Source organism: Leptidea sinapis, chromosome 13 (genome assembly GCF_905404315.1).
Source record: "Leptidea sinapis chromosome 13, ilLepSina1.1, whole genome shotgun sequence".
In the NCBI taxonomy this organism is placed as follows: domain Eukaryota; kingdom Metazoa; phylum Arthropoda; class Insecta; order Lepidoptera; family Pieridae; genus Leptidea; species Leptidea sinapis.
Window position 1 is genome coordinate 6989273 of NC_066277.1, and position 27662 is coordinate 7016934.

Below are 27662 nucleotides of genomic sequence, written 5' to 3' on the forward strand. Positions count from 1 at the left end.
TTTGACGTTGCATTAAAAGGTGCTATCTCAAAAAGTTGTAAATAAGTCTAGGGTCAACTTTCGCTAACCAGACTCTACTCTACTCTAGACGTACAAAAGATAATGTTAAATAAGAATATACATAGATAAGCTGGAGAAAAATTAATATCACTAAACTGCATTAAAAAGGAATGTATTGTGTTGCAGTGCAGAACGCCGAGATTCAATTTCTATTCTAAGTCTCCGAACCAACAGCTGACATGATTATTATTTAAAAGCTGTGGCAAACAATAAATTGCGTACAACTATTGTTGCTAGGTCGCGACACCTATTAGTATTACTAGCCGGACAGACTGAGACACAACATTGAGTATGTTGTGTCTCAGATAGTTACCAAATTTTTTTTTTCAATTACCGTAACTGAGAGGCAAACCCTTGCGCGCGTATATTCGTGTGGTGATGACGTCATAAGATGTTGTGTACATGAAATATTAATAAAATTGAATATCAAACCAGTAAATTGAACGCCAAATCAGTATTAAGTACTTTATTATTTATCAGGTAGTAATAATAATCAAGTACCGTTCAGAAGTTTCTCAGTCTAACCAATTGTAGTGAACCTACACTGGTCGGACTCCATTTTTTATATTTATATTGATAATGTTGTTTTTAATTAATATGTTATAATTTTCAATAAAGGAAATAGCATTCAGTTATATTAAAAATAAAATGTTATTTCAGACATTTCCCCATAAATTACAAATCATAATATAAAATTAAAATTATAATATTAGTACCAATATACAGCTTTTGTCAAATTTTAAATGTGGTTAAATCAAAAAAACTTAAATCCTTTAGTGGTGAAATATAAATATGCTTATTTGGTTTGTAAATTTTTTCACATCTCTCTCTTGTTACCAACTGGCGCCAATTCTCTTTAATTATCTCGTGTACGGGAAAGCTGAAAAATATTAGCTTTTACATATTTGCGATGTACCTAAGTATCAATTATCACTAGGTAACCATACTTCCGTGATAATGTATAAATAGCATTAGTATGTAAATGTTCGGTGTCCTCACCACCGCGCCTCCCCGCTCTCGCCTCTCACCTCCTCACGTCCTGTGTGCGACTCAAGCACATCTCACCTATGTATACTATGTTTGCAGTTACAAACCTACATTCGCTGTCACCCACTCCAAAAATAACAATGATTATTACAAGAATTCGTTTTATTAATTTGATTGTATAAAAATACGCAATTATTAATTTATACTTCTTAGTGCACATTATATTTATTGTTTTGGAATAGAGTTTTAGAAGTTGGTTGTTTTTTTGCTAAAGTTTGTTTTATTTTTAGTGAATCTGAACTACTCTAACTAATAATTTGTATAAATTTGTGTAGATCTACTTAATTCTGAATGCAGCGATGAACGTAAGCGCATTGCAATTTTATTACAGACAGTTCTGCCACAGATCGTACCCTTACTATAAGTCGATAAGGAGTTCCATGATCATCATATCAGAAAGTTCTGAGGTAACAAACATAAAAAAAACATACCGACGAATTGAGATCCTCCTCCTTTTTTGAAGTTGGTTAAAAAGGGCGACCCTATTGTTTTTTTGCATATCAATCTTATATAAATAAAATAACCTTACCGATGATAAGTCACACCAACTTATTTTTAAGACGTTAATGTATTATTTAAGAACTTTTGATAGCCCACTTAGGCTTGTTGATTGACACACAGTTGACACACGACTAAGGAGAAAAGTGTGCTTACATTGTCTTTAAGCACACTTTTGCCGTTCCGTTAACAGACTGCGAATGATATGTCCATATTTGTAGAACGTCATTGTTATAGATAAACAAATTTTATGGACATTTTTGAATTAAAGTAAAAAGTCTAACAAAAGTCTGACAAGACGGACACGCAATAAAAAGAGACTTACTATGTACGACTTTGTCCGCGGTGGTATTCACGTAATTTCAAAATCGTTGACGTTAAGTTCCGATCCTATCCACGTTTTACCTGATATCTGACTGAATAAGAGCCGCGCATCAACGATATTTTAACGACAAGTTATAAAGATATAGATTCAAAAATTTTAATCTAATATTTATACTGATGATTCATAAGAGCTTAAGTGCAATCCTAATTGAATAAAGTTTATTTGACTTTGAATAATCAATCAACCGATTAATTCGATTGGATTTTGTCACGGTTTTGTAAAAATAATAATAATATTGACACACTTTTTACACAAATCATCTTGCCCCAAATTAAGCATATATGTATAGCCTGTGCTATGGGTAATAATGGCCTGCTATTCTAACGCGCTGCTGCGAATAATGAGACTACCCAAAATTCAAATTGTAGCCGAGACATATAATACCTACACTAAAAAATGTCTGTCATTTGACACTTACGACTTATGAGAATGATCGTCTATAGACTGTAGCCTGCCCTTAATGGGCGAAATAAAAAAAATATGAGAATGACAATGACAGTAAACAGCTGGCGACACTCGACAGCACATGACAGAACAATAATACTGAATTACTGAATGATTTTAATACATCAACAAGTCAACATTCAACAGTGAAAATAATATTATTGTTACAACTTTTAGGTGGTGGTCAACATATTAAATTAAAATCCCAGCATGCAATTACGTTGACTTCAAAACATTTAAAATAAGAGGACTTGGTGGTTCTGCAAAAAAATTAAATGGCGTTTAATAATCTTCTGGAAGTAGAACCCGAAAAACTGTTTGAAACGTATTCTATTTCTGAAATTGACCAAGTGCAAAAGAAACTTCAATATGAAATTGAAAGAAAGCGAGAGGAATTACGGGCTATGGTCGGGTATGTGAACTCAAAATAATAGTGATTTTATACAGATACAAGCTGCATAAACCCGGCTTTCGCGATTCAACTATAAGTTTACATATTTTTTTTTATGTAAGTGGAGGACTAACGAGCATATATACGGTTAATTTGATGGTATGTGACCACCAACGCCTAAAGTCTCTTAACACCAGAGGAATCAGTGTCTAATAAGTGGTTCAACCTATTCTACCAACCTGTGTTAATGTACATAATATGATATGCAGTTGAAGTATATGTAGCAAGATATATCTATATAAAAAAAAAAAAAACAAAAAGATGGAGTTGGTAATTTTATTCCTTGGCAACCACAATTGTTGAAAAGGTTAAAAAATTAGAAAAGCTTAAAATCATTCGTTTCATCTTCTAGGTCAAAAGCTGTTCAGGTTCAAATACTTCCCATAGACTAACATTCAAAATGTGGTTTCTTCTCTAGAATGTACCACACAAGGGACACATGAAATATTAAAATGTATGAGGCCTATGGTGTGACATAATTATGTAGAAAGTAATAAAACTTAATATTCAACATAATATGTGCTATTGGTAAGCTAAGGACAAGAATATAGCAAATGACATCGGCTGCAAAGGCTATTTAAAGATGTTTGCTAACAAGGCTTCTACGATAATACACTATACATGTCTTACTGTTATCATCACACATATCATTAAAATAATCTTTACAGCGAACGATATAGAGACTTAATACATGCTGCTGATACAATTGAAGAAATGAGAGGGACTACATCAAGTACTTTGAATCACATCAGTGAAATGATTGGCATTTGCAAGAACTTGCACAATACACATCTAATTGGTTTCAAAGTTCAAGAACGGCCTACACCCAGCAGGTACATTATTAAGTTCATTGAAAGTAATATTACTGAAAAATATTTGTTTGATCTTGTCTATGTATGCTTCAAACAACTTAGATCTAATTATATGTAACCTTTAAAATATTACACACACTAGTTCCGCTTCATGCTTCACTGTGGCTCACCTATTTTTATGACAATAAGGGATGAGAGGAGCAGGACATTCAGCTAATGGGAATTGATACACCCAGCCCGTTACAATGTAGTGCCTCTCAGGATATATCACTATTATTACGTACTTTATAAAAATATGCTCCTTTATGAATACAATGTTATATAAAATGTCAAAGCAATTGGTAAAGATTTATAGTACTTGTGATTTTGAACAAACCAACATAAAATTTATGTAACATATAATAAATAAGTTTATATATAGATTTATTCTCCACAATTTTTGTCGTTCAACTCATATCTAGTATCAAAAGAATAGCACCTTTATGCACTTTAATTAGTTGATATATCAATATTTAGCTAACATTGTATCTAAAAGTGACCACTGGCAATACTAAATATTATAAATTTTGAGAAAAACTGAATCCACTACTATAATATGGTTGTATTTTTATGTGTTCTAATTGTTTGCTTCCTCACAATTTCCATATTTAAATATAATAAACACCTTTAAAGGTACCACTACCTGAGAGTCCAACAAGATATACCAAGATTTACAATCAATGTGTCACTTGGATGGTTGACTCATTTGGTAAGAGCCCTCGGACGGAATCCGAGAGGTGAAGAATTGAGTCCAGCAGTATTCATAAATTTTGGTTCCAAATTAAATTTGTATCTTTAAAGGAGTTAACTTCTATTCCTAAAATGTTATCTTAAAATAGAATAAATGAACAGATTTTAGATAAATAGTAAAAGAAGGTACTAAAAGACTACCCATTTAAGTGATTAGAAATGTCAGAAAGAGGCTTAATTTCGAAAAACAGGTGTCCTGTAAAGAATAAAAACAAAAGAAATTTTTTTTCAACACCAATCACTTGGTCCACTTCTTATGGGGCACCTATATACTAATACATAGTTTTATATACAGGGTAGCCCACCCAAACCGGTCAGTATGGGGATTTAAAAATATATAAGAGATAGAAGAATATCTTCTAAGGAACCACAATATCGATTTTAGAGAAAATAAAAACTGCATTCATAGATTTTGTCCCCCGGTCATTTTGAAAAAAAAAAGACATTTTTCTTTTATTGCCATATTGATAGTGTAGGTTGTAAGAAGTGGTTGAAACCTGGTTTGATTCCTGAGTCATATATGTTTTTTTTTGAAAATCTATGAATGCAGTTTTTGTTTTCTCTAAAATCGATGTTGTGGTTCCTTAGAAGATATTCTAATGTCTCTTATATATTCTGAAATCCCCATACTGACCGGTTTGGGTGGGCCACCCTGTATATTTGAAATCATCAAATAACACAGGGAACATTCTACTTTATGCTGCATACAGACTTAAGCATTGTAAAATGATCATTTACATTACTATTATGTTACCTTTCAATAATCAAGCATCTTTTCCAGATATCATAGTCAATCTGTTTACCAATCAGTGTTAATTTAGTTTTCAGCAACCCATAAACCCAACACTCAGCTTATCTATCCAAATAAAGCTGCTTATGGAAATACCGGAACAGATATGGAAGTGTTTAAATAGTGATGACTTTGTGAGTGCTGCCCAATTGTTTATAATGGCAAGACATGTTATTACAGGTAATTTTGTAATTGAATACTCTGACCGCCTTACAAATAAACTTGGCATAAAGTTATACCTGAGAATAAACCAATAATATGCAAAATGTTGACTATATCACTGACAACACTGTCAATACATTGATACTTCTAAAGTTTTCCGAATGTCAAGCAGCCTTGCAAATAAACGCGGGAAACGATTTAAGTCAAAATAAACCAATCATAAGAAAAATGTCTATTTGTAAACATTTTGCATATTCTTTGTTTATGCTAAGGTATAACTTTATGACAATTTTATTTGTAAGGCCTTTAGTATTTTTAGATCACAACAAACCAGTGTTACTAACAGCCGTTTTCAATAATGTTTCTCTATTTAGGAATACATTGCTATCATTGTTTAATGACAAGATCCTATCTATCCATAGTTATGTCCAATCATATAGTTATAGTCCAATGCTATCTGTTGATAGGTTATTGAAATGTTAGTAAGTGTAAAAGGTTAGATTGTGTCTACCAGTCTAGTCTAGTAAGTTAAACTAAGGATAGATAGGTTATAGAAAACGGCCGTAATTCTCTATGGTATTCAGTACATCTGGTTATAAAGTCCCATACTAAAAACAGATATAATAATGTTTTAGACTTTATTTATATATTATTCCTTTAAACTACCTCAAGTCTAATGTAATTCTGTCTAATGTAATTCAGTCTACCACCTTGCATAGATTTTTTAAATATTTCAAGAACTATTTTATGAACTAAAAAAATTTTGAATACAAACATAGTCTTATGGCACACAGATTAGGATATCATTCCTACCATCTGGTTACCGGACGGGGTCCAAGGATCCATTTCTTGTTATGTAACTTTTGATTCACTTGCTAAATAAATATATTCAAAATAGATATCAGTTCACACCATAGCAACTAACTTCACTATCATCATCATCATCTGCAAACATTATACTATTCTTCCTACTGTGGCTTCTGTGGAAGGTATACCACAAGTTTGTCAATGTCACGTTAAAGTGGACCACCAAGCTTAGAGTATTTCTGTATTCTTATTGGAAGTGACCGGTGTTAAAGATTGAAACAAGTTTTATTTTCTTATTTTATAAGTACCTGAAACAAATATACATGCTGTTAGACTTAAACGGACATACACAAATATAATTACATAAATTATTCACACATTATTTAAACTTTAGACATATTATGCGACTAGATTGACTGTGAAAGCTGTGAACATGTCGGAAAAATAGCGCTGCGCTGTCAGCCTCTATTTTCAGTTACGCACGCATAGTAAAACAAGTGACTTACGTATCGCAAGTCTAAGACGTAGCCGTCATGCACAATAAAGAAGTAAACCTGGCCTCTTGTCATATGCTGCCTAACAATAAGAGGCTCTGTCTAAACATACATTGTGACCCACAGGATTGCAACTACAAATGGGCAGCAAGAATGATAAGCCGGAAATACAATCGTTGCAGAGGTTGGTCCAACAGCAATGGAACTCGATGGCAAACTTCAATGAAACCATTATTGACATGTGCAAACAAAAGTTGCAAGATGTGGATATAAGTGTAGAGGTGATTTTTTATACTACTTTTACTAAGTAAAATATGTTTTATAATCGTGTTAGTAAAATAAAAAAATCCTAGTCTTAGTTTACCAGTGGGAGGCTCCTTTGCAACTGATAACGGCTAGATTATGGGTACCACAACGGCGCCTATTACTGCTGTGAAGCAGTAATGTGGAAGCATTATTGTGTTTCGGTCTGAAGGGTGGTAGCTAGTGAATTTACTGGGCAAATGATACTTAACATCTTATGTCGACGGTCAAGGTGACGAGCGGAGTTGTAGTGCCACTCTGAATTTTTGGGTTTTTCAAAAATCCTGAGTGGCACTACTTTGTAATCGATAGGGCGTATCAATTACCATCAGATGTTGATCTCATCCCTTATTGTCATATAACAAATGTATATATACAGATAGTTTCAAAGAGAAACAATTTAGAAAAGGGTTCCAAAAGGACACCACTAGTTTGATAATAGTGGGTTATTCTTTATGGAACAATTTCTCATACTTATCTCAAACTTACTGAATTTCAGACTTTGGAACGAATGGAAAGACTTTGGAAAGGTATTGATATGAGTAAACCAGCTCTGGTGCCCTAGGTTTTTTTATAAAAGTAAATTAGCTATTTACTAATCAAAGTTATTTAGTCTACCCAAAACAACAAATATAATAAATTGTACAAGAATAAAAAAGTTAAACGAGATAAATATTATATTTAAATGAAAACAAAAACAAGCATTCAAAAGATACTGATAAAAAACCTAACATTTACCTTGTATTATTACCTCTTACCTATTACCTGGACAAAGGCCTCCCCCAAAGATTTCCTCGACGATCGGTCCTGCGCTGCCCTCATCCAACGTTTTCCGACGTCTTGACAAGATCGTCGGTCCATCTTGTGGGGACCTACCAACACTGCGTCTTCCGGTACGTGGTCGCCATTCGAGGACTTTACTACCTCAACGGCCATCTGTCCGTTGAACTATGTGCCGTGCCCACTGCCACTTCAATTTCGCTATCATTTGGGCAATCATATGTCGGTGACTTTAGTTCTCCTACAGATCTCCTCATTTCTGATTCGATCTCATATATTATAATTCATCTCAATTATTGCTTCATTAAAAACGAATGTAATAGAAATCATTTCTTTTTATTATAACTTATACAAGGTAATATAGAAGGTGATAGGGTGACTATTTGTGATAATGTTAGCCCGCATATGACCAATGAAAAAGTGAACCATTTTTTGATTTCAAAATCTACCTCAAAGAAATCTTATAAGTAATAACTATTTGATATAAATATATTTATTTTCATGTTTGTGTCATTAAATTTAACGACTTATTTACACCATAAATACAACTTACAAGTATTGTCAAAGAATATGTAATAGTACAAGTACAGAAGACTCGCTCCGCAAAATCAACTAACGAAATAGGACTCTTGCGCACATACAATAAGGTGTAATTCAGTTCACACAGCGCTATTTACCTACATTTTTAGTCACCTAGAAGTTGCCTCTCTTTCTATCGCGTGACTCTTACCTCTTCTGAGAACATTAGGGTTGTCTTATTTACCTTAAACGGTAGGTACCTACCTAGATAAGGGAACTCAGTGCTCTGTGAACGGCTGGATCACTTGGGAACACTTGGGAGTGTTCCGAAGAGCTGTTTAACCTGATTCCTGCCGCCGAATTCCACCTTCGCACGACACGTCACAAGATAGGATATCATCCCCACCATCTGGATGTGTGGCGGTCCTCCACAGTGCGGTTTTCAAGGAGCTTTCTCCCTTGTACTACAAAGCTGTGGAATGAGCTTCCTTGTGCGGTGTTTCCGGCACGATACGACATGGGTACCTTCAAAAAAAGCGCGTACACCTCCCTTAAAGGCCGGCAACGCTCTTGTGATTCCTCTGGTGTTACAAGAGAATGTGGGCGGCGGTGATCACTGAACACCAGGTGACCCGTACGCTCGTTTGTCCTCCTATTCCATAAAAAAAAGGTCACCTCATAAAAATAACTTAGTTTTCTGTAAAATAAATAGGTATGTTATCATAATTTTAAATCAACATTCTTTCGTTGTTAAACCTACATTAGTTGAAGATAGTAATGTATGTGTTGAAAGACCACGACATATTCAATGATCATCATGAACTAGGCATTAGTTCTTTTTCCCTTCAAAAAGTAGGAACTATATAAACCCAAGAAGACCGTAGTCCCCACAAGTTCCAATCTCTGGTCATTTATAAGTATGTTGGTTTGTACCTCCGCTGTGTTTGGTGTAATGAACCGTAAACACTTTGTTTTTTTACTGTTTAAGTGCAGATTATTCGTCTCAAACCAACGCACTATCTTTGAGAGTGCACTGTTTACCTCGTCATCAATATCTGCACGTCGCTTCACTTAAATAAGTGAAGTATCATCAGCAAACAATACAATCTCATGGCTATCATCTACCACAAACGGTAGATCGTTAATATAATTATGAAACAGGAAAGGACCGAGAATTGAACCCTGTGGAACACCTATTCCCACAGGTTTATCCGAAGACCGTTTGCCATTTACATCGACTATGTGAACTCTTTCGCTTAAATATGATTTTAATAGATTTAGGGCTCTATTTTTCACTCCATAATGTATAATATAATGTGTAATGTATGTGTTGAAAGACCACGACATATTCTATGATCATCAAAAAGTAGGAACTATATAAACAGGTAGATACTAGGTAGGTACATACGACCTTGAAAGGAACTACAACGCGGGGTAGACTTGCACACGTCCTTCTAGGTATTGAATTAAAAATAACAAATATTTTTTTTGCTGTCTGCTCTAGATCTATGTACGAACAACGAAACACAACCATTAAACCTACTTAGTTTAGGTAATAAATAGGTAGCTATCATAATAGTTACTTATGTAACTGTTGTGTAATAAGGGGCATTAAAACACGAATGTGGGTTTATCACATGAGTATTATAATACCTAATTATCAACAGTTGCATACAAGACTTTATCCACACCCAGAATATGAATCCTCTATAAGATTCTGAAACAGCTTACTGCTAACATTAAAACAGCCAGCCCTAGTAGTAACCTAATATCATCAGTTACTGATTATATACAAATAAACTAAGTATTAATGAAAGAATTATTAATTTTAGTAGTAATTTACATTTTGTATAGTGCAATTATTAAGTGGAATATTATGTTATTTTGCAGCGTTTAAAATATCCGGCGGTGTGCTGTCATAACTTGAATCGCTCTTTTTTTCAAGAAAAATGGCGGGATTTCAAAAAGCTACTTTTTTTTACGGCGCGCTATGTTCTGGTATTGTGGAACGCGCGTAAACGAAAATGTTCTTTTTTTTAAATTCATACAAATACCACGCATCGAGCAATAAGAATGTGGCTGTTTGTTGAAACTCTTTGTGCATGGAAGGATCGAAAAAAAAAACAAGGAGTGTTGTTATGAAATTCAGTACAACATTACAACACTCGTTTGGATGATGTAATGGTTATTACGACATTGGGTGTTTTAATGTTGGTAATAAGCTAACTGTTTCAGAATCTTTAATATAGGATTTAAAGCATGGGTGTAGATAAATGGTTATATCATAATTATAATGATCACTTTAAATTAGATTATTTCAAAAAAAATTGGATCACAATGACCTTTAGAATGCTTTGCTTTATGTTTGTCCATTTTAAAAATATCGGTCGGATCTGTGAAGTAGGTGACAACAAAGCTAGCGCGTGCGTCATTGCTCGCTGGTGAGACCCTACTGGCTGGCCTACTGTGTAGAGGCCGCCGCACATACTAACGATTTCGATACCTACACGGGGAGTGAGACCTGCGGGCCTACCGCGAACTCTTATTGCCATTCAATTGACAACCTAAAATAAACTGCTTTGCTATTTCGTACCACGACGTGATTAGAGCTATCTAATTTAGGTTGACGTTAAATCAACTGATTAAATCGCAATTGAATGTCAAAAATGATATCAACTGAATCGCAAACTGATTTAGTTCGTTCATTCATTCGTACCATTAGGTGTTATTTCAACCTAAACTGGATAGCTTATTAGTCAAAGTGACCTATTCGAAAAAAGTTGCTACTTCCTTAGAGGAAAGTGAATCGTGTTGTTAGTAACTTTAAAAAAATAGTGAAAACATAAACAAAAGAAAAATTTTATTGATTAAAGATGAGATAAGAATACTTTATTGGACTTTTTTGTAAAGCAAAATACTGAAAATAAATACCAAAAATGAAAATACTACAGACGAGGCAGTAAGGGCCCGGGCTATAGCCTGTTCGCAAAACGAATTAAAAAAAATGTATTCTGTGGTCTTGTCAAATCAAACATGGAGGTGCGTTCATAACTCGTTATTTTTACGAAAACACATAAGCAAACATTTAATTTGTAATTCAAAGAACTATATTTATTTATATTACTATTATTTAATAAGTATAAAAAAGGGCGTATAATTTGACGCAATTGCGCAATTTTAAAATGTTTTTTTTAATATTTTCTACGCAAAAAAACCGCTAAAATCATATCATTTTAGGTTTCGAAACGCAATTTTTTTTCGTTCATTCTTCATAAGCGATCCAAACGCCATTCAGTAAAAGGCACTTCATGGTTCGAATTTTAGTGATTTAGTTTAGGTACCTAAACTGAACTGCATCGGATTCGCATCGCTTATTAAAAGTTGATGGTAGGCCCTCTGGTACTGTAGACTAACAAATTCTAGCGGAATTAACACTTAAGGTAACTCATAACATATATTTTTAAGTGCTTTTAAAATTTTCAGGTCGCTAGTTCTTGTCTGGTATGCCTCTATCTCCTCAACTCGAAATCAATGGAAGAACTTCTTAACACACTTATTCTTCTGCACAGCAACACATGCTTACAATCGACACTGGGATTTGACTTGGCAAAAATTTTGGAAGGTGATGTCAAGGCACAGATTAAAAATAAAATTGTCAATGGTGTTAAAATTGTTATAAGGACTGTGGGATTGATATTTGCCTGTTTTGTAGGTAAGATAATTTAAAATAATATTTTTTATATTTAAATAATGTTTTATTTTAATCTTAAGGTGGACTGACTTGTACCGTTTATTTGTAATGTACTATTCGAGACCAATTCGGTGACACAGATTGACATGTAACGTTTGTTTGTAATGTATAAAAAAAGAATGCTGGGAGAGTTTCTTGCGCCGCTTCTCAGAGCGCCATTTGTTTCCGAAGCGGTAGTAGTGTCTAGTATATTAGAAATGACATCAAAAAGAATTCTAAAGGAATCAATTTTGAGAAAATAAATGCCTTTTATGCCTTTATCATTCGAGCTCTTGGCTCAAGTGTGCTCGATTCCTTCTCATAATGTCAGACATAGAGGTTGTGCGTTCTTTATTAATTTTACTAAGTTATTGTTTTAATATGTCGATAAATAAAAGGTTTCTTTCGTTGTCCCACTGCATTTTACTTATTGACAATCTTTTTTTTTTTCGGAGAAGAGGAAAATACATTTAAGGATTGAAGACCCCGAAATGGGCTCGGGTGTAACCCCCTACCGACTTAAAACCTCTGTGCTGATAGCCCTAAAGGCTTTTACAGCGAAGCCGAGCGGGAGCATTGGAGGCATTGGAGGGCGTCGCGACTATGACATATTGAAACTCATGAGTGAAATAACGAGATGTATTGCGCTTGCGACTTGCTCTCGCGATGACGCGACGTGCACTGACTGATTTGTAATAACTAACTGAAAGGGATTCGCTAAAAAACCGACAGTCGAGTGGTGCACGCGGTGCTCGCTGCGAATGATACATTACAAACTAACGTTACAAGCCAGTCTTTGGTTTCTTTTACAAAAAATCTGATGATAGCTGATAATTCATTTGATGATAGGTGATAATTCTAGCTCTTTTCATCATAAATACGCCCGAATGAACGAGTTAATTGAGTATTTGTATTCGCAATTCAAGGCGCTACCTCCACGAGAGAGTGCATCGCGACGAGTTAAGAATAATAATTACGTTTTCTTTTCCAAATAATATAATATTATGTAATAGTACAAGAATAAAATATGTTTCTAAATTATATTATTTAAAAACAGGAACCAAAGACAGCTAAAGTAGTATGAGCTGTGTTTCAGCTGTCAGTGAGTTATCCTCGATATCAGACAAAATTTCATAGTCACATTAAATTCTTTAAATTAAATATAATAAAAATACTGTCTAATTCCAAAAGTGAAATAAAACGATATATTCCAGTTGGTAGTGTTAAGATTTGTATGTAAACTGTATTAAGAGGATTAACTGTATCAAATTCTCGATCTCATTCAAATTCAGCCCATGCAGCCAGTTTTTGGTATATAATCGCGTATCGCCACGACGACTCATCCTTTGATAAGAATTATTTGGGAATAAAGAGGTCACATGCCCTATCACTGCATGTAACGAGAGACGCTCGTCTATACGTTGACGTTTTGCTCTTAATTCAGGTACTCATCGTATCACCGTGCGGCGGCACGTCGATGTTAACTATAACTCGCTCGTGGAGGTGGCGCCCTAGCTGTAATGTACAATCCACACTTTGCCACTCGCATTTGTAAGTGGTTGTTAGTTGGCTCGTCCAAATGAATTATCCGAATTATTTATTTCTATATCTGTTTCTTAAACCTACCATCCAAAACATACTCAAAGAACAAAACATCCAACCAGATTCAACCTGCCAAACAAATACTATATATTTAGCCTGCACGCGTTACATAATTTTATCTATGTACTTATTAAATATGTATTTTATTCAATAATTAGTTACTCTGCACAAAGATGCAGTTTTGTTGACGTTAGTATAATATAGTTCACATGTACGTTTCATACTATGTAGAAAATAATGGCGGGAAGGTGTTGGCAAGATTAGAGGATTTATACCGAAGCGATTCAGTACCTTTGGTGCAGCTGGTAAAGTTCAGTAATCCTAATGCAATGCATCTTCTGCCCTCTGTTATATCAAATTATAGGTAAGTAATACATTTTACACTACACTGTATCAGAAGGTGCTAGCCGGAAGACGACCACTGCTGGATAAAGGCCTCCCCCAAAGATTTCCACGACGATCGTACCTGCAACGGCGATCTTGACCAAATCATCGGTCCATCTTGTGGGGGGCATTCGAAGACTTTACTGCCCCAACGACCATCTGTCCTTTTTTGTCATACAATTCATGTCATATTTTTTGATATATAACATGTGAATGTGTAATATATTAAACGACTTCTACAAAAAATGATAGCATCAGATTACTTAATTTGAAGCGTGCGATATGGTTGACCGTTCGTGGCAAACTGAGGACTGGAGGCTCCGTTCTCGTGCCTCACCAGAGGCACTAGTTATGTGCCGTATCGCATAACATAACCACCGAGATGCCAGTCAGACGTCTGCGGTCTGCTATCACTACCGTTGAGTGCCAACCAGACGTCCGTCGTACGTCTGCTTGGCACACAACGGTAGCAGATATTTTTTCGTTAAATATACACAGAGTAAGACAAGCTACACGATATACCACAAGAAAGGTAATTTAACAGACTATAAAAGTAAGAATATACAATTTTAAAACTTTATCTGTGTAAAATACGACAAGCCGTCAAAATGCTGTCAGCCGTAAAAATTATCTGTAGCAGTCGATTTAAAAATTCTTTTTTGTATTATCTATGATGTTTTAGTAACTATTCTATGACTAATTAGTAACTTTGAAGTATGTTTTAGTTATAAAAAATTACTAAATCTAAAAAAATCACAAAAAATACATGGCAGCCCTACTTTAAACGAAATTTGTTTAAATTACGCAGTATCCATTGTTTATGTAATCTAACAAAGCGCTAGCTTGTTTAATAATAAAAGAATTGACGTTCGTTTTTATAAACAAGCCGAAACACTTCAAAAGCAATAAATTTTATTGTGTAACCCGAGCCCGTTGACTTGGCGTCGGTAACGCGCGGCGGCATAAGACTGGCCATCGACTCACGCGTTTTGTGGCACATTAGCCACCCGACCAGTTAAAGGGCCAGGAAAAGAGACTCCAGAATAAGATAGGTTGTTTAGAAGATTTGATGCGAGTGGAACCAGCCCGCACACTACCTATTCCAATACTGTCGTAAATATATTAGATCTTTCCCTCCCTCTCTGGGAAACAAGCGTGCGATGATCACGATAGTGAGTTGCAATTTTTACAGGCTATCAACAAATAAAAAAATTGAAGCTTTAAACAAAAAGGAAATAACATCGTGCGTGCAACACTGGAGCGAGTGGGTGAAAACATTTATCGACAAAAATGTAGAGGTGCTACTCCGTAATGTTACCAGGGTGCGGATACTGCACGAAATAAGGGAAGAGGCCTTTAAAGTGGGTAAGTAAATGATAATATTTTGCAGTGATCAACGTGTGAGAACAGCTTCCACGTACAGAAAAATCTCTGTACTCCAAACACCTCTTAAATCCCAACACCTCTGTAATCTGAACAACTCTTTATACAAAAACCTCTGTAATCTGAACATCTCTGTAGTCAGAACACCTCTGTAAGCAGAACACCTCTTTAATCTGGACGCTTCACTAATAACATGCCTTGAATGGGCTGACTAAGTAGATATTCCTTGTCAGAAAACAATCTTTTACGTAAATTGCGTGACAAAACTTTTTATTTCTCATTAAATACCTCCCGACAAACTAAAATATTGAATTTCTTTAAGTTTAAATGTTACGTTTATAAATGAATTATAGTATACATTTAAAATTGCACAACACTATTTGTCTACACGCCAGTACATTCATTTAACATTAATTATCTTTATGTCAATAACAACCGGAAACACCAGTGAAACACCAGGCTCCTTTGCACAGGTTGCCGGCTAGATTATGGGTACCTCAACGGCGCCTATTTCTGCCGTGAAGCAGTAATGTGTTAGCATTACTGTGTTTCTGTCTGAAGGGCGCCGTAGCTAGTGAAATTACTGGGCAAATGAGACTAAACATCTTATGTCTCAAGGTGACGAGCGCAATTGTAGTGCCGCTCAGAATTTTTGAGTTTTTCAAGAATCCTGAGCGGCACTGCATTGTAATGGGCAGGGCGTATCAATTACCATCAGATGAACGTCCTGCTCGTCTCGTCCCTTATTATCATAAAAAAACATAACCTGTAAAATGGTGCTAAAATCATTAAAATCGATACATATTTTTGGATTTTGGTTTTCTACAAAAAACCCCTTTGATAAATATATAGAGTTCAATTCAACACAACTTTTCTAGAAATACCACAAAACTGGTCGGAAATCTGCACCGCACTGAACATTCCTGCCATGAACATTTGGCGCGACTTCTTCCAGCCGTTGATGACGTCACGCGTGAAAGCGATCATAGACAATAGGTGGATGAGGATCTATGACACGTTCAAGACTCAATTACTTATTGACCTGACAAAGGTTAGTTATAATATTTAAGCTAATTTAGATTATACTATGTTTTTTGGTACATACACCTACATACCAATAACTCAAATGATTCTGTAGAAGTTACTCGAAGTAAATCGAAAGGTTGCAGATCAACTTCATTTGATTATGTTGATTGGCAGAATGTAGAAGTCAGGAGTGAGGCAAACTGAAGTCCTCTGCCTCCCTCGTCAGGTAGACAGTCATCATCATCATCAGCCGGAAAACGTCCACAGCTGGACAAAGGCCTCCCTCAAATATTTCCACGACGATCGGTCCTGCGCTGCCCTCATCCAACGTATTCTGGCGATCTTGACCAGATCGTCGGTCCATCTTGTGGGGGGCCTGCCAACACTGCGTCTTCCGGTACGTGGTCGCCATTCGAGGACTTTACTGCCCCAACGGCCATCTGTCCGGCGAACTATGTGCCCTGCCCACTGCCACTTCAGTTACGCAATCGGTTGGACTATGTCGGTTACTTTGGTTCTCCTACGGATCTCCTCATTTCTGATTCGATCTCGCAGGTAAACAGCAATAATATATGTGTAAACAGTTTATAAATCATTTAATTACGAAAAGCTACTTACAGTCAAAAGATCATATTATCTGAATTTTAATGTATGACCTGCTAGCATAATATAATTATAACAAGGATTATATATTATTTATGCTTATTTCGGAAGTTAAACAATCATACCAAACCTGGTAAGCGGTAAAGGGCTATTCCTTTTTTGACCTATGGTCTCTACACATTGCAGCCGCTTAGGCTATCAGCATCTGTCCGCCCGGCGGCTTCATAACTGTTGAAATCGAATCTATTAAGAAATAGAAACCGAAGCAATAGTAAGTCAGTCGGGTACGCCATCACGTGAAAAAGCCGGCGGGCAACTTAGCCTTGGAGTGGAGTTCAAAAAGCGGCATCGGCAGCCGCCGGCATCCACGTGCATATCTTATTCCAACCACGACCGTTTTTAAATGTCTTAAAACTATTAGCGGTTACACTTAGAAGGTTAAAGCGTTGCAGGCGTAATCTATAGAGGTTTGGACGCGAATTAGGCTTTGACCATAAAATTTTGTACTAATAAAAAAGTAATAACTACTTACTTCTTTTTATAATTTTAATAATAAAAGCCTTACATAATTTATACGTCTGTATAGAGCCTCTTGCTGCTAGACAACCGATAGAAACAGGCTAGCACCGTTCTATGCTAAAAAGCGGCTTCTCTACTCCGCCAAATACGAGGCAGCAGTAACAGTTATCTGAAGGCGATAGCCGACAACAGGGACTGTCCGTATTCTGGCCATATTACTAACACAATTAGATTATACTTTACTAACAATAATAATAATAATATTGACATACTCTTACACGAATTATCTTGCCCCAAACTAGACATAGCCTGTACTTTGGGTACAAGACAGCGATATATTTAATAATTTATTTACAAACATACAATATCCGGACGAGCGAGCAAGGATTTTTATGAATAAACAAAAAAAAACTAATCGGACATCTGGATTCGATATGGGTTGCAAGACAAAGATACATTTAATACGATGTACATGCGTAAACATACATAAATACAAATAAACATCCACGACTCGAAAACAGACATTCATATTCATCATATAATTGCACCTACTGGGATTCGAACCCGGGACCTCTAGCTCAGTAGGCAGGGTCACTAACAACTGGGCTATAGGGGTCGTCAATGGATCATAGTTATCTGAAAATAAACGTGTGATTTATTGTTATTTAATTTATTTTTTTACACTACATAGGTGTCTTCTGACAGTGAACTAGAAAAGGAGGCAAATATAAACTGGTTCGTGTGGCGAGACTTGATCGGTGATACACTTATAGAGTCCAGGACTGAGGTGGTTGCTGTTATGAACTCATTGATGAAGGGTAACTATATTTTTTTATCACATAAAGTATTTGTTTGAGGTTAATTTGTGCGTTTATCTACCTTTCAACCAGTATAAGAAACACAAATGACAGCTCTAGAAAGCGCAATCATGAAGAAGCAAGAGCTAACTCATGTTGCTGGCGATCAAATAGTCTGTGAACGGCTCGATTGGTTGCAGTTGTGTAGTGACGTCACTTCTCCGAGTCTGCTGCATTCATGACAGGGAGTGTTCAAAGCATTTGGCCTTATTCTTCTCTCCAAGTTTAATCATCTTACCACACGTCATAAACCTTTATTTTCACCATGTGGATGTATGATGTATCTCCCCAGTACAGCTTTTAAGGAACTTTTTTCCCATACTGTGGAATGCATCGGGAGAGAAACGCGTATACTGGTTGGGTCTCACATAAAAAAACTATCGCTCTTCAGTTTTTTATAAACTTATCACATTTGTTCTTAGGAATGTCGCGCCAAGACCGTGGATTTACTCCCAACTTGGAGAAACTCTGCAAAAGTCTTGAAGACGAACTGCAGAAACTCCTTGATGATTTGACGGAGTACTTAAACATCGGTAGCAAGAGAGATAGACTTATGGCTTACGATGATGACGAAAGAGATGAACTGATGTACGTGGATAGCGGCCAAGTTCAATCGTATTTGTGCGACGTTACTGATCGCAATGTTGAAAGGTCAGTGTTTGATTATTTAGTGATAGTCACTTTTATCTGAGCAATTAATATCCAATCCGTTATTAAAAACAGTCATCCTTATTGTATTGTCTCGCGTTTGAACACAAAATAAATGTTGTTCGGTAAGTACAGTGCTAACTGTGCGGTGACGTCCGCTTACAATTAATGACCGGTAAGAACTGGCTCCCGCTTTTTTTACCTCCTCACAAAGTGAAAAGGCTACCCTCCGGGAAAACAGCCTAAGTCTGCGTTGGTTATGCGGGACTCACGTAATACCTAAGTGCCTACCACCACCTGATGGCTTTGGGCAAGTGCCCCCTTAGCCTTCATCGAAGGCGACCTTCTCTTCGGGGATAAAGAGGAGTATCCGCTGGGATGACTCCCGCTCTACTTAGTATTCCGAATATAGCACTGTCGATCTCATAGCAGTGACAGTGATTGTTAACACATTAATTCAGACTAGATGTGACACTTATCATAGTCGTTTTGGGATCTTTGAAGGGTTGACATGTTGGAATATTATGGTATGTTTTGGCCAAAAATGTGTGTGCAGTGCGCTAAAAGAAGTAATCACTTAAAAAAATGAACCTGTTTTGTAATTTTCCCTTTCCTTCTTAATCTATTTCTATAAAATGTTGTATTATAACTTACAGTATTCTTGCATACATCAAAGCCTGTTTTGAAGAACCGACACTTCAGTCAACAGAATTGCAAAAGAAAACAACTGCAATATACACGGCGCGATTCCTTCAAGCAATACCGATACTAATGCCTAACATGCGCAAATGCTATATTCCGGAAAATGTTATATCGTACGAGAATGGCGCGAAACGCTGGGCAAATGTTTGCGAGGCCCTGAAGAACGATTGCCACTATTGCTGGGGGAAATGGGTCGAGTTGGTAATGGAGAAAGTTGAGGGTTTGACCAAAAGTTTGCCTCAAGGCTTTACTTTGGAAGAAAATATTGATTATTTAATGATGGTAAGTGTGTGTAATCTTTCTGTAAAATGCTTGTATTAACAGAGTCCAAATTCCAGTGGGCAGATTTGAAAATTTTACTTTTACCGTTTGTTTGTAGGCAGCCAGTAATATAGACCGATCCCTTGTCCTTTTTTTATGACAATAAGGGACAAGACGAGCAGGACGTTCAGCTGATGGTAATTGATACGCCCATTACAATGCAGTGCCGCTCAGGATTCTTGAATAGCACAAAAATTCTGAGCGGCACTACAATTGCACCTCGTCATCTTGAGACATAAGATGTCAAGTCTCATTTGATTCCCAGTAATTTCACTAGAAAACAAAATTGCTTACACATTACTGCTTCACGGCGTAAATAGGCGTCGTTGTGGTACCCATAAGCTAGCCGGCATCCTGTGCAAAAGCTTCCACTGGTAAAGTCCTTGTCGATTCTATACAATTCGTTTTGCGACTCGCTCCCACACAGCTTTCGTGACTCGTAATGCAGAAAGCAGTCAGCACTAAGTAAATAACCGGAATCATTTGTTTTTTAAAATAAATTTACAGATAAGTAATTGTTTAAGCTAATGTAGATATTAGAACAAGTTGACCTCAGGGTAATTTACAGATCTGAGATGTAAAAAGCCATCTCTTTAATACGACGAGTGGAAGAAGCTAAACTGAAGGCGTAATGGTACTATGTATATGTATAAAGATCCGTCGTGGCGCTCCTTCATTGCCACAATGCGTTTTTAACGGTAGAACAAAAACTTATATAAAGTTCTCTATGTACTAAAAGGTTAAATTTTTTCGGTTTCTTTCTTGCCTGTATGCTCTACATGCCTTTATCGTACGTTAAATATCTATATAGTAAATGTATTTCAAATGGATTTTATATGAGAAAATAGCCAATATTCTTTGAGCAGTCCAATATAATCACCAGTGGGAGGCTCCTTTGCACAAGATGCCGGCTAGATTATAAAGTACCACAACGGCGGCTATTTCTGCCGTGAAGCAATAATGTGTAAGCATTACTATGTTTCGGTCTGAAGGGTGCCGTAGCAAGCGAAATTATTGGGCAAATAATAAAGCGGCACTGCATTGTAATGGACAGGGCGTATCAATTACCATCAGTTGAACGTCCCGCTCATCTCGTCCCTTATTTTCATAAGAAAAATCTGAATGTATTCTCTATTCACGACCAAACCACCTTAAAATTCCCCTTTCATTAACTGTTAAGTTACTAAATCATCTTCGACTATAATTTTTATACAAATGATTTAAGTTTTCTTTAGTGTTAATTCCGCCAATATTTATTTTTAAAACAATTCGACACGTGTTTCGCCTCTACACGAGGCATCCTCAGGACTTGTTGTCTCGCCAAAATCTGGCACGAGACTGAATCAAATGAACCGGAAGCCGCTCTTTTATACCCTCGTCCCATGAAATGACGCGCTGTGATTGGTTGGCTGTTGTGACGTATTACCCCCGGAAGAGACACGTAACAAAGGTGATGGGACTAAATTTGTTTGTTCATTCAAAATGAACAAACAAAAAAATGAAATAGATTTTGGCGAGACAACAAGTCCTGAGGATGCCTCGTATAGAGGCGAAACACGCGTTGAATTGTTTTAAAAACAAATATTGGCGGAATTAACACTAAAGAAAACTTAAATCATTTGTATAATTATGGATTTCCGCAAAGTAACGCCTAATTCAATAAATTTTCTTATAATTTTTATATCTTTATGATTACAGCAATGGGACATCATAAAAATAGAGGAAAAAGATGAAGAAGGCAACCCAATAGAATCAACGATAAAAGTACCGGCTGGTCCTTCGTTGAAACTGCAGCAGTATTTGTACACAATTAGCCGGTTATTAGACGAAATCGTGCCCCACACACTGCCTTCGCAAATCCACGCCTCATTCATAGACAACGTTACATCCATCTCGCTTGTCCACTATGAAACAGTGATAAAACAGAAAGAGAAAGATATAAATCAAAGGTGCGCGCTTCAATTGCTAATGGATGTTAGATATTTGACATTGCTGCTAGTGCCAAGGGAGAACAAGAAATATATGGAGACTTCTCAAGAGATTTGCGAGTTTTTAAGGCAAAAGATTGATCCGTTTGATTATGATGTGTTCTATCCGTATATACAGACAAATTTAAAGAGATCCGTACAGCGAGTAAAGGTAAGACTATGATATGATTATTAAGAACCATTCATTGGAAAAGATGTTACAGATTCAAAATTAATTACATTAAATTAGTTTCGTTTTGGCAGACATGCAAACATTTTAATATTCGCTTTTAAAAAAAATAATATATGTTACATAAAATTAATTAATAATTGTCCGAATTAAATTAGTTATCCTCAAGCTAGCAATTTTAAACCTTATATACCTGTAAATATTTGAAATGAATACAATATTCTAATAAATAATTATAAAAAATGACAGTCAGTGCCTGAAGTTTCCACTTCATTTGATATTTTTATTATATTTTTTAATATAGTAGAAAACAATTTTACTAGACTTAATAACGCGGCGTTATAACCTTATAACCGCACGAGACAAGTGTACCAGTCTACTTTCTTTAGTCTTTGATTGTTAAACCTCATCTCAACTATCGAATATTAACCGGTTAATAAGGTTTATAAATCTATGAAATAATAGATACAAACTGTTAAATTTAAAACAATTCCAAGCCTAGAATTATCCGATCCAAGCTATTTGATGCCGAATTATAATAGTATCACATGCTACTCCGTACAAGACACTCTAAGATTTTCTTCACGTTCTTTCTAATCGTTTTCTTTACAGCCTCTCGCCGAACTCGATATCATATTGTTTTTTTTTTTTTTCGGACACCATTTAGTATCACATGATCGTTGCCAACTTTTAGAGTTGTATGCTTTTTTTTGAGGGTATCCAAGTCGTATCACCCGGAAAACATCGCAAGCTGTGCTTGGAAGAAAGTTCTATGAAACTCCCTATGAAAGAGCGCCACGTATCCACATGTTGAATGTTTGGCCCTAGAAAACTTAATGCCAAGTTCATCTCCAGAACATTCTTCCCTGTCGACTTATAAACCACTCGCGAACGTCGATAATTAAATTTTTTTTACATGAAAAGATGCAAACGGTATTGGATTCGTTACCGGCCTTCAAATTGAGAACATTCTATTTGCTTGTAGACTCTGCTGGGCAGTTTAATTCTGGAACACGGGCAGCTGACTGGTATTATCGGATCGAAGCCGGTAAGCTCGGGAGGCTCCGGAGACAAGGAGACCAATATCCTGGCTTCTGCAGATTCGCACTGGTTCTCCGTCCTGCCTGTCGCGACACCGGCGCACTTACACAAGAAACAAGAGAAACCGGTAAGTTGACCTCTGTACTGTACTGTAATTCTACTTGCTTCTTACTACTTCTTACGACCTAGCGTCGCTCGATGACGTCACATCGTCGCTTAGTTACGGTGTGCAAAACAATCATCACTAGGATGTTATTATCAATAACTAAACTACGATTTTTTCTTTTGAAGTTATTGATTGATGTAGAGGTGTTGTGAAAAAACAATGAAAGATTCTGTTTTAAGTACGGAAAGTATTTCTTATTTTAATATATATATTATTAGGACTATTATAGCGACAAGGAAGAAGTATTCACATATTAAGTGCAAACGTAACAATGAAAACTCCAAAAACAAAGCAGTGATAGCACAAAAATATCGCGACATGTAACCGTAATGAAACTGCAAACGGTACTGACGCAACAAGACGAAACTCCGAGCATAGCTCTCTCCATTGCCCTCTGAGCGACCACGAGCTTTCTCATAAGGCCCATAGTTAGCGACCCGTCTGCGTACCACCACGTTTAATATATTGTTTGAACGAATTCCCGCCCGTGACCTCACCGGTCTGTGGATAAATATTAACGTGGTCATCAGTGCATATGATAGAATTTTTCATATTTTTTGAATTTGTATGATGATATTCATCATACAAATGCAATGTGTGTTTGTTTCCGAGTCATGGATGTACACCAGCTGACCCGACAGGCATAGTTCTGTAAATAATAAATAAAATTCTGTTTTTTTATGAATTTGACAATAATATTTCATAACATCAAGAATTAATTCGTAAAATATGCTCTCTGTTGTTGTAATGAAATTGTTTCACAGCAGAACTGTCAAATCATGCGTCAATAAATTCTCTCATAGATAATAATATATCAAATATACAAAACAAATATTGGAATAAAAATAAGTATCGAAATAAAATCTATCATATCTCTCAAGTTGGACTAAATTGCACTCCATGAAGTAATCCCCATTAAAATCCGTTAATTCGTTTAGGAGTTCACTGGAAACAAACATCAGGACATTCTCCCTCCCTCCCCCCCCCCCCTCTCTCTCTCTCTCGTCGTTCCTACATATCATCAACACGTAGTCCAAACTTGGAGTGAACTATTTGTTTCCATCGGCGTCTGTCCATTGCGGCCCTGACGACGGAGCTAAACTTCGGGGATCTGGAGTCTTTGATTTGGTCGGTCGATCTGGTAGGAGATCGGCCGCGGGCTCGCTTGCCATTTGTGTTCCCAACTACGATCAAATTCTCCAGGCTCTCATTACCCCTTCGCATTATGTGGCCGAAATACGAAAGAATTCGTTGGTGGCATATCGTGGACAGACGGGTTTTTATCTTGAGCTGTGAGAGGATCGACATATTTGTTCACTTGGCCGTCCAAGGTATCCTCAAAATACGCCTCCAGTCTACATCTCTAAGGCATCAATCCTCTGCCTCTCTCGAGCCTGTATCGTCCACGACTCCACGCTATACAGATAAATGGGGAATATCAGGACACTGGAGTTATATATATTAAGATGTGTGTTTGAGGGAAGCTTCTCTTTACAAAATGCCGGCTAGGTGTGTTTTCACCGTACCGGCGCTCAGGAGCAGTAATGAGCAATCATTATTGTGTTTCGGTTTTTGTAATTGTAACGCCGCACATAATTTTGGATTCAATGAAGAATCTTGAGCGGCACTGCATTGTAATGGGCATAGCGTATCACTTACCATCAGTCACGTCTTGTCACTTTTGTTATAATAAAAAATGCAGCACGCGCAATATTATTTCATACCGCGTTGTTTGTCCGCGATTATTTCCTAAACAATTTGATCCAAATCGAGGGATTGGACTTTTCGTGAACCTTAATATACTAATAATTTTATGAGATACATTTTTGATTTCGACATTGTGACGCACGCTTTGACAGTTCTGCTGTGACATTATCAATTAATTACAGAAACAGAGAAAAACGAAATAATTTTGCCAACGATTGACTTTCGTTATTAACAAAAACGATTTTAAATTGTGATATGAAATTTTATGCATTTGTAAGCGCGTACCTTCATTAAAGGTTGGCAACGCTCCTGTGATTCCTCTGGTATAGCAAGAGAATTTGGGCGGCGGTGATCACTTAACACCAGGTGACCCGTACGCTCGTTTGTCCTCCTTTTCCATAAAATGTTGTTAAGGTGAAACAAAGCGCACCCGTCTCCATCTAGTAGTGTACAAAGTGTAATAACATAATTTATCTACTTAAATCCTCAATTCAAGATTATAATACAGTTAGCTTATAGCCAACATTAAAACACCCAATGTCCTAATAACCATTACTTCATCCAAACGAGTGTTGTAATAAAATTCAGTGCAACATTATATCATCCGTTTTCATAAAAACACTCCCTTGGATATTATGGTTACTAGGACTGGCTTTTTTAATGTTAGCAGTATGCTAACTGTTTTAGAATCTTTTATAGAGGATTCATATTATGGGTGTAGATAAAGTCTTGTAGACAACTGTTGATAATTAGGTATTATAACACTCATGTGATACTATTATCATATATAAACCCACATTCGTGTTTTAATACTCCTTATTACACAACAGTTGCATAAATAACTATTACAATCCGACCTCTATGATGAATTCTCTATGTGTGATTTGATGCATCTCAATTTCTCGATTCTAACAAAAAGAAAAATTGTTTCAGATGAAAAAGAAGCAGGCGCCTTCACCCAGTTCTAGTAAATCCCGTTCGGAAATATCAGAGCTGATGTCGAGCTCGTTACCTATCAACTTCGCGAACGCGCGCTCCGGTGCCGCATCGTTCTTCAACTCAATGACCTCCGACTGGTTTAGTGGTTAAATAACACTTTTCCACTGGATCATATACCAGTGGGATGCTCATTTGCACAGGATGCCGGCTATATGGGTACCACAATGGCACCTATTTCGGCCGTGAAGCAGTAATGTGTAAGCATTATTGTGTATTGGTCTAAAGGGCACCGTAGCTAGTGAAATTACTGGGCAAATGAGAACATCTTATGTCTCAAGGAATCGAAGACGAGCGCAATTGTAGTTCCGCTCAGACTTTTTGAGTTTTTCAGGAATCCTAAGCGCCACTGCATTGTAATGGACAGGGCGTATCAATTACCATCTGCTGACGTCCTGCTCGTCTCTATACTCATCAAAATATTTTAAAGAATATTTACTGCCCGCACTAAGTTTTAGAATTGGCATAGAAGCATTTTAAAGCTCATGTATTATAACAATAATTTGAATATTTTTTGCCAACACATCATAAAAAACCTGTCTCACTAGACTTATCCTACGTACTCTTAACGTCAACCCTTTATGCCTCGTTCGCGTCGCTTGCAAGATCGCAACGCTCCTGTGATTTCTCTGATGTTGCAAGAGAATGTGCGTAGCTGTGATCACTTAACACCAGGCGACCCGTACGCTCGTTTCTCCTTCTCTTCCATAAAGTATGTGAACAATTTTATTTGTCATGTCGTCTATACGCTAGTAGGTATCGGCCTAGCGAAACTCTAAGAAAAAGCGATTGTATGGAACGTGCATTCATTGATAGATTGACAATTGACGGCTATAATCTTGTAAAAAACAGAGATAGCCGAAATCCACTACGTTTCATGCAACTGTTCGCTTTCAAACTTAGCCGAATTATACTTAGTCGCCATATTGTAATTACTATATCAAACTTATGTCAAATTTTACTTAGGCAGTGCCGCCTCTTACTACGTAGTATTTACATCCTCTTTGGTAGGTATATTTGAGGTCTGCGGTACTAATTTGTGTATATAATGATGCTAGTTAATCAAAACCCTCGATAATGTTCAAAGAATGCAGATTTTCGTTCCATATTTTTTGCATGAATCCCATAATTTTATTGCATTATTTATAATTTTCGTGTTTGTAATGTTTGGCCCGATATATTGTATATTTTGTTAATGCTAACAATATTTTTCGGATTTGCTGTTTTGTTGTAAAGAAAAAATATTCTATATTTAAAAAAATATATATTGTATTACATTATGTGTTTTTTTTCTTTTAGTTCAAATGATAAATAAGTATAAGTTTTCTCGTATAGACAACTGGTTTCTGTGAACAGCCCTGCTACATTGCATTTCTATGGGTCTATCATATTTATTTTCGGTTTTAATTATGTAAAAATGAAAATAGAATACTTTTAGAATCGCCATCTAAAGTGCCTTCTAGCGTCCTGCAAGCCTAC

General features: G+C 36.3%; 1 protein-coding gene across 2 annotated transcripts; it reads left to right on the forward strand.

Moving 5' to 3' along the window:
* The first annotated feature begins 2532 nt into the window (after positions 1 to 2532).
* LOC126967527 (conserved oligomeric Golgi complex subunit 1) lies at positions 2533 to 27463 on the forward strand. Of its 2 annotated transcripts, XR_007730020.1 has the most exons (15): positions 2533 to 2846; positions 3554 to 3718; positions 5308 to 5456; positions 6866 to 7020; positions 11825 to 12053; positions 13905 to 14037; positions 15250 to 15422; positions 16319 to 16491; positions 18280 to 18406; positions 18868 to 19096; positions 19750 to 20077; positions 21815 to 22255; positions 23259 to 23441; positions 26121 to 26383; positions 26447 to 27463. XR_007730020.1 is itself a non-coding variant. In XM_050812036.1 (14 exons), exons 1-14 carry the CDS (start codon positions 2710 to 2712, stop codon positions 26274 to 26276), a joined length of 2778 nt encoding a protein of 925 aa, XP_050667993.1. In that variant the 5' UTR covers positions 2533 to 2709; the 3' UTR covers positions 26277 to 27463. The 2 variants fall into 2 exon arrangements, 1 of the variants encoding a protein (XP_050667993.1); XM_050812036.1 differs by having other exon boundaries at positions 26121 to 27463.
* The last annotated feature ends 199 nt before the right edge of the window (positions 27464 to 27662 follow it).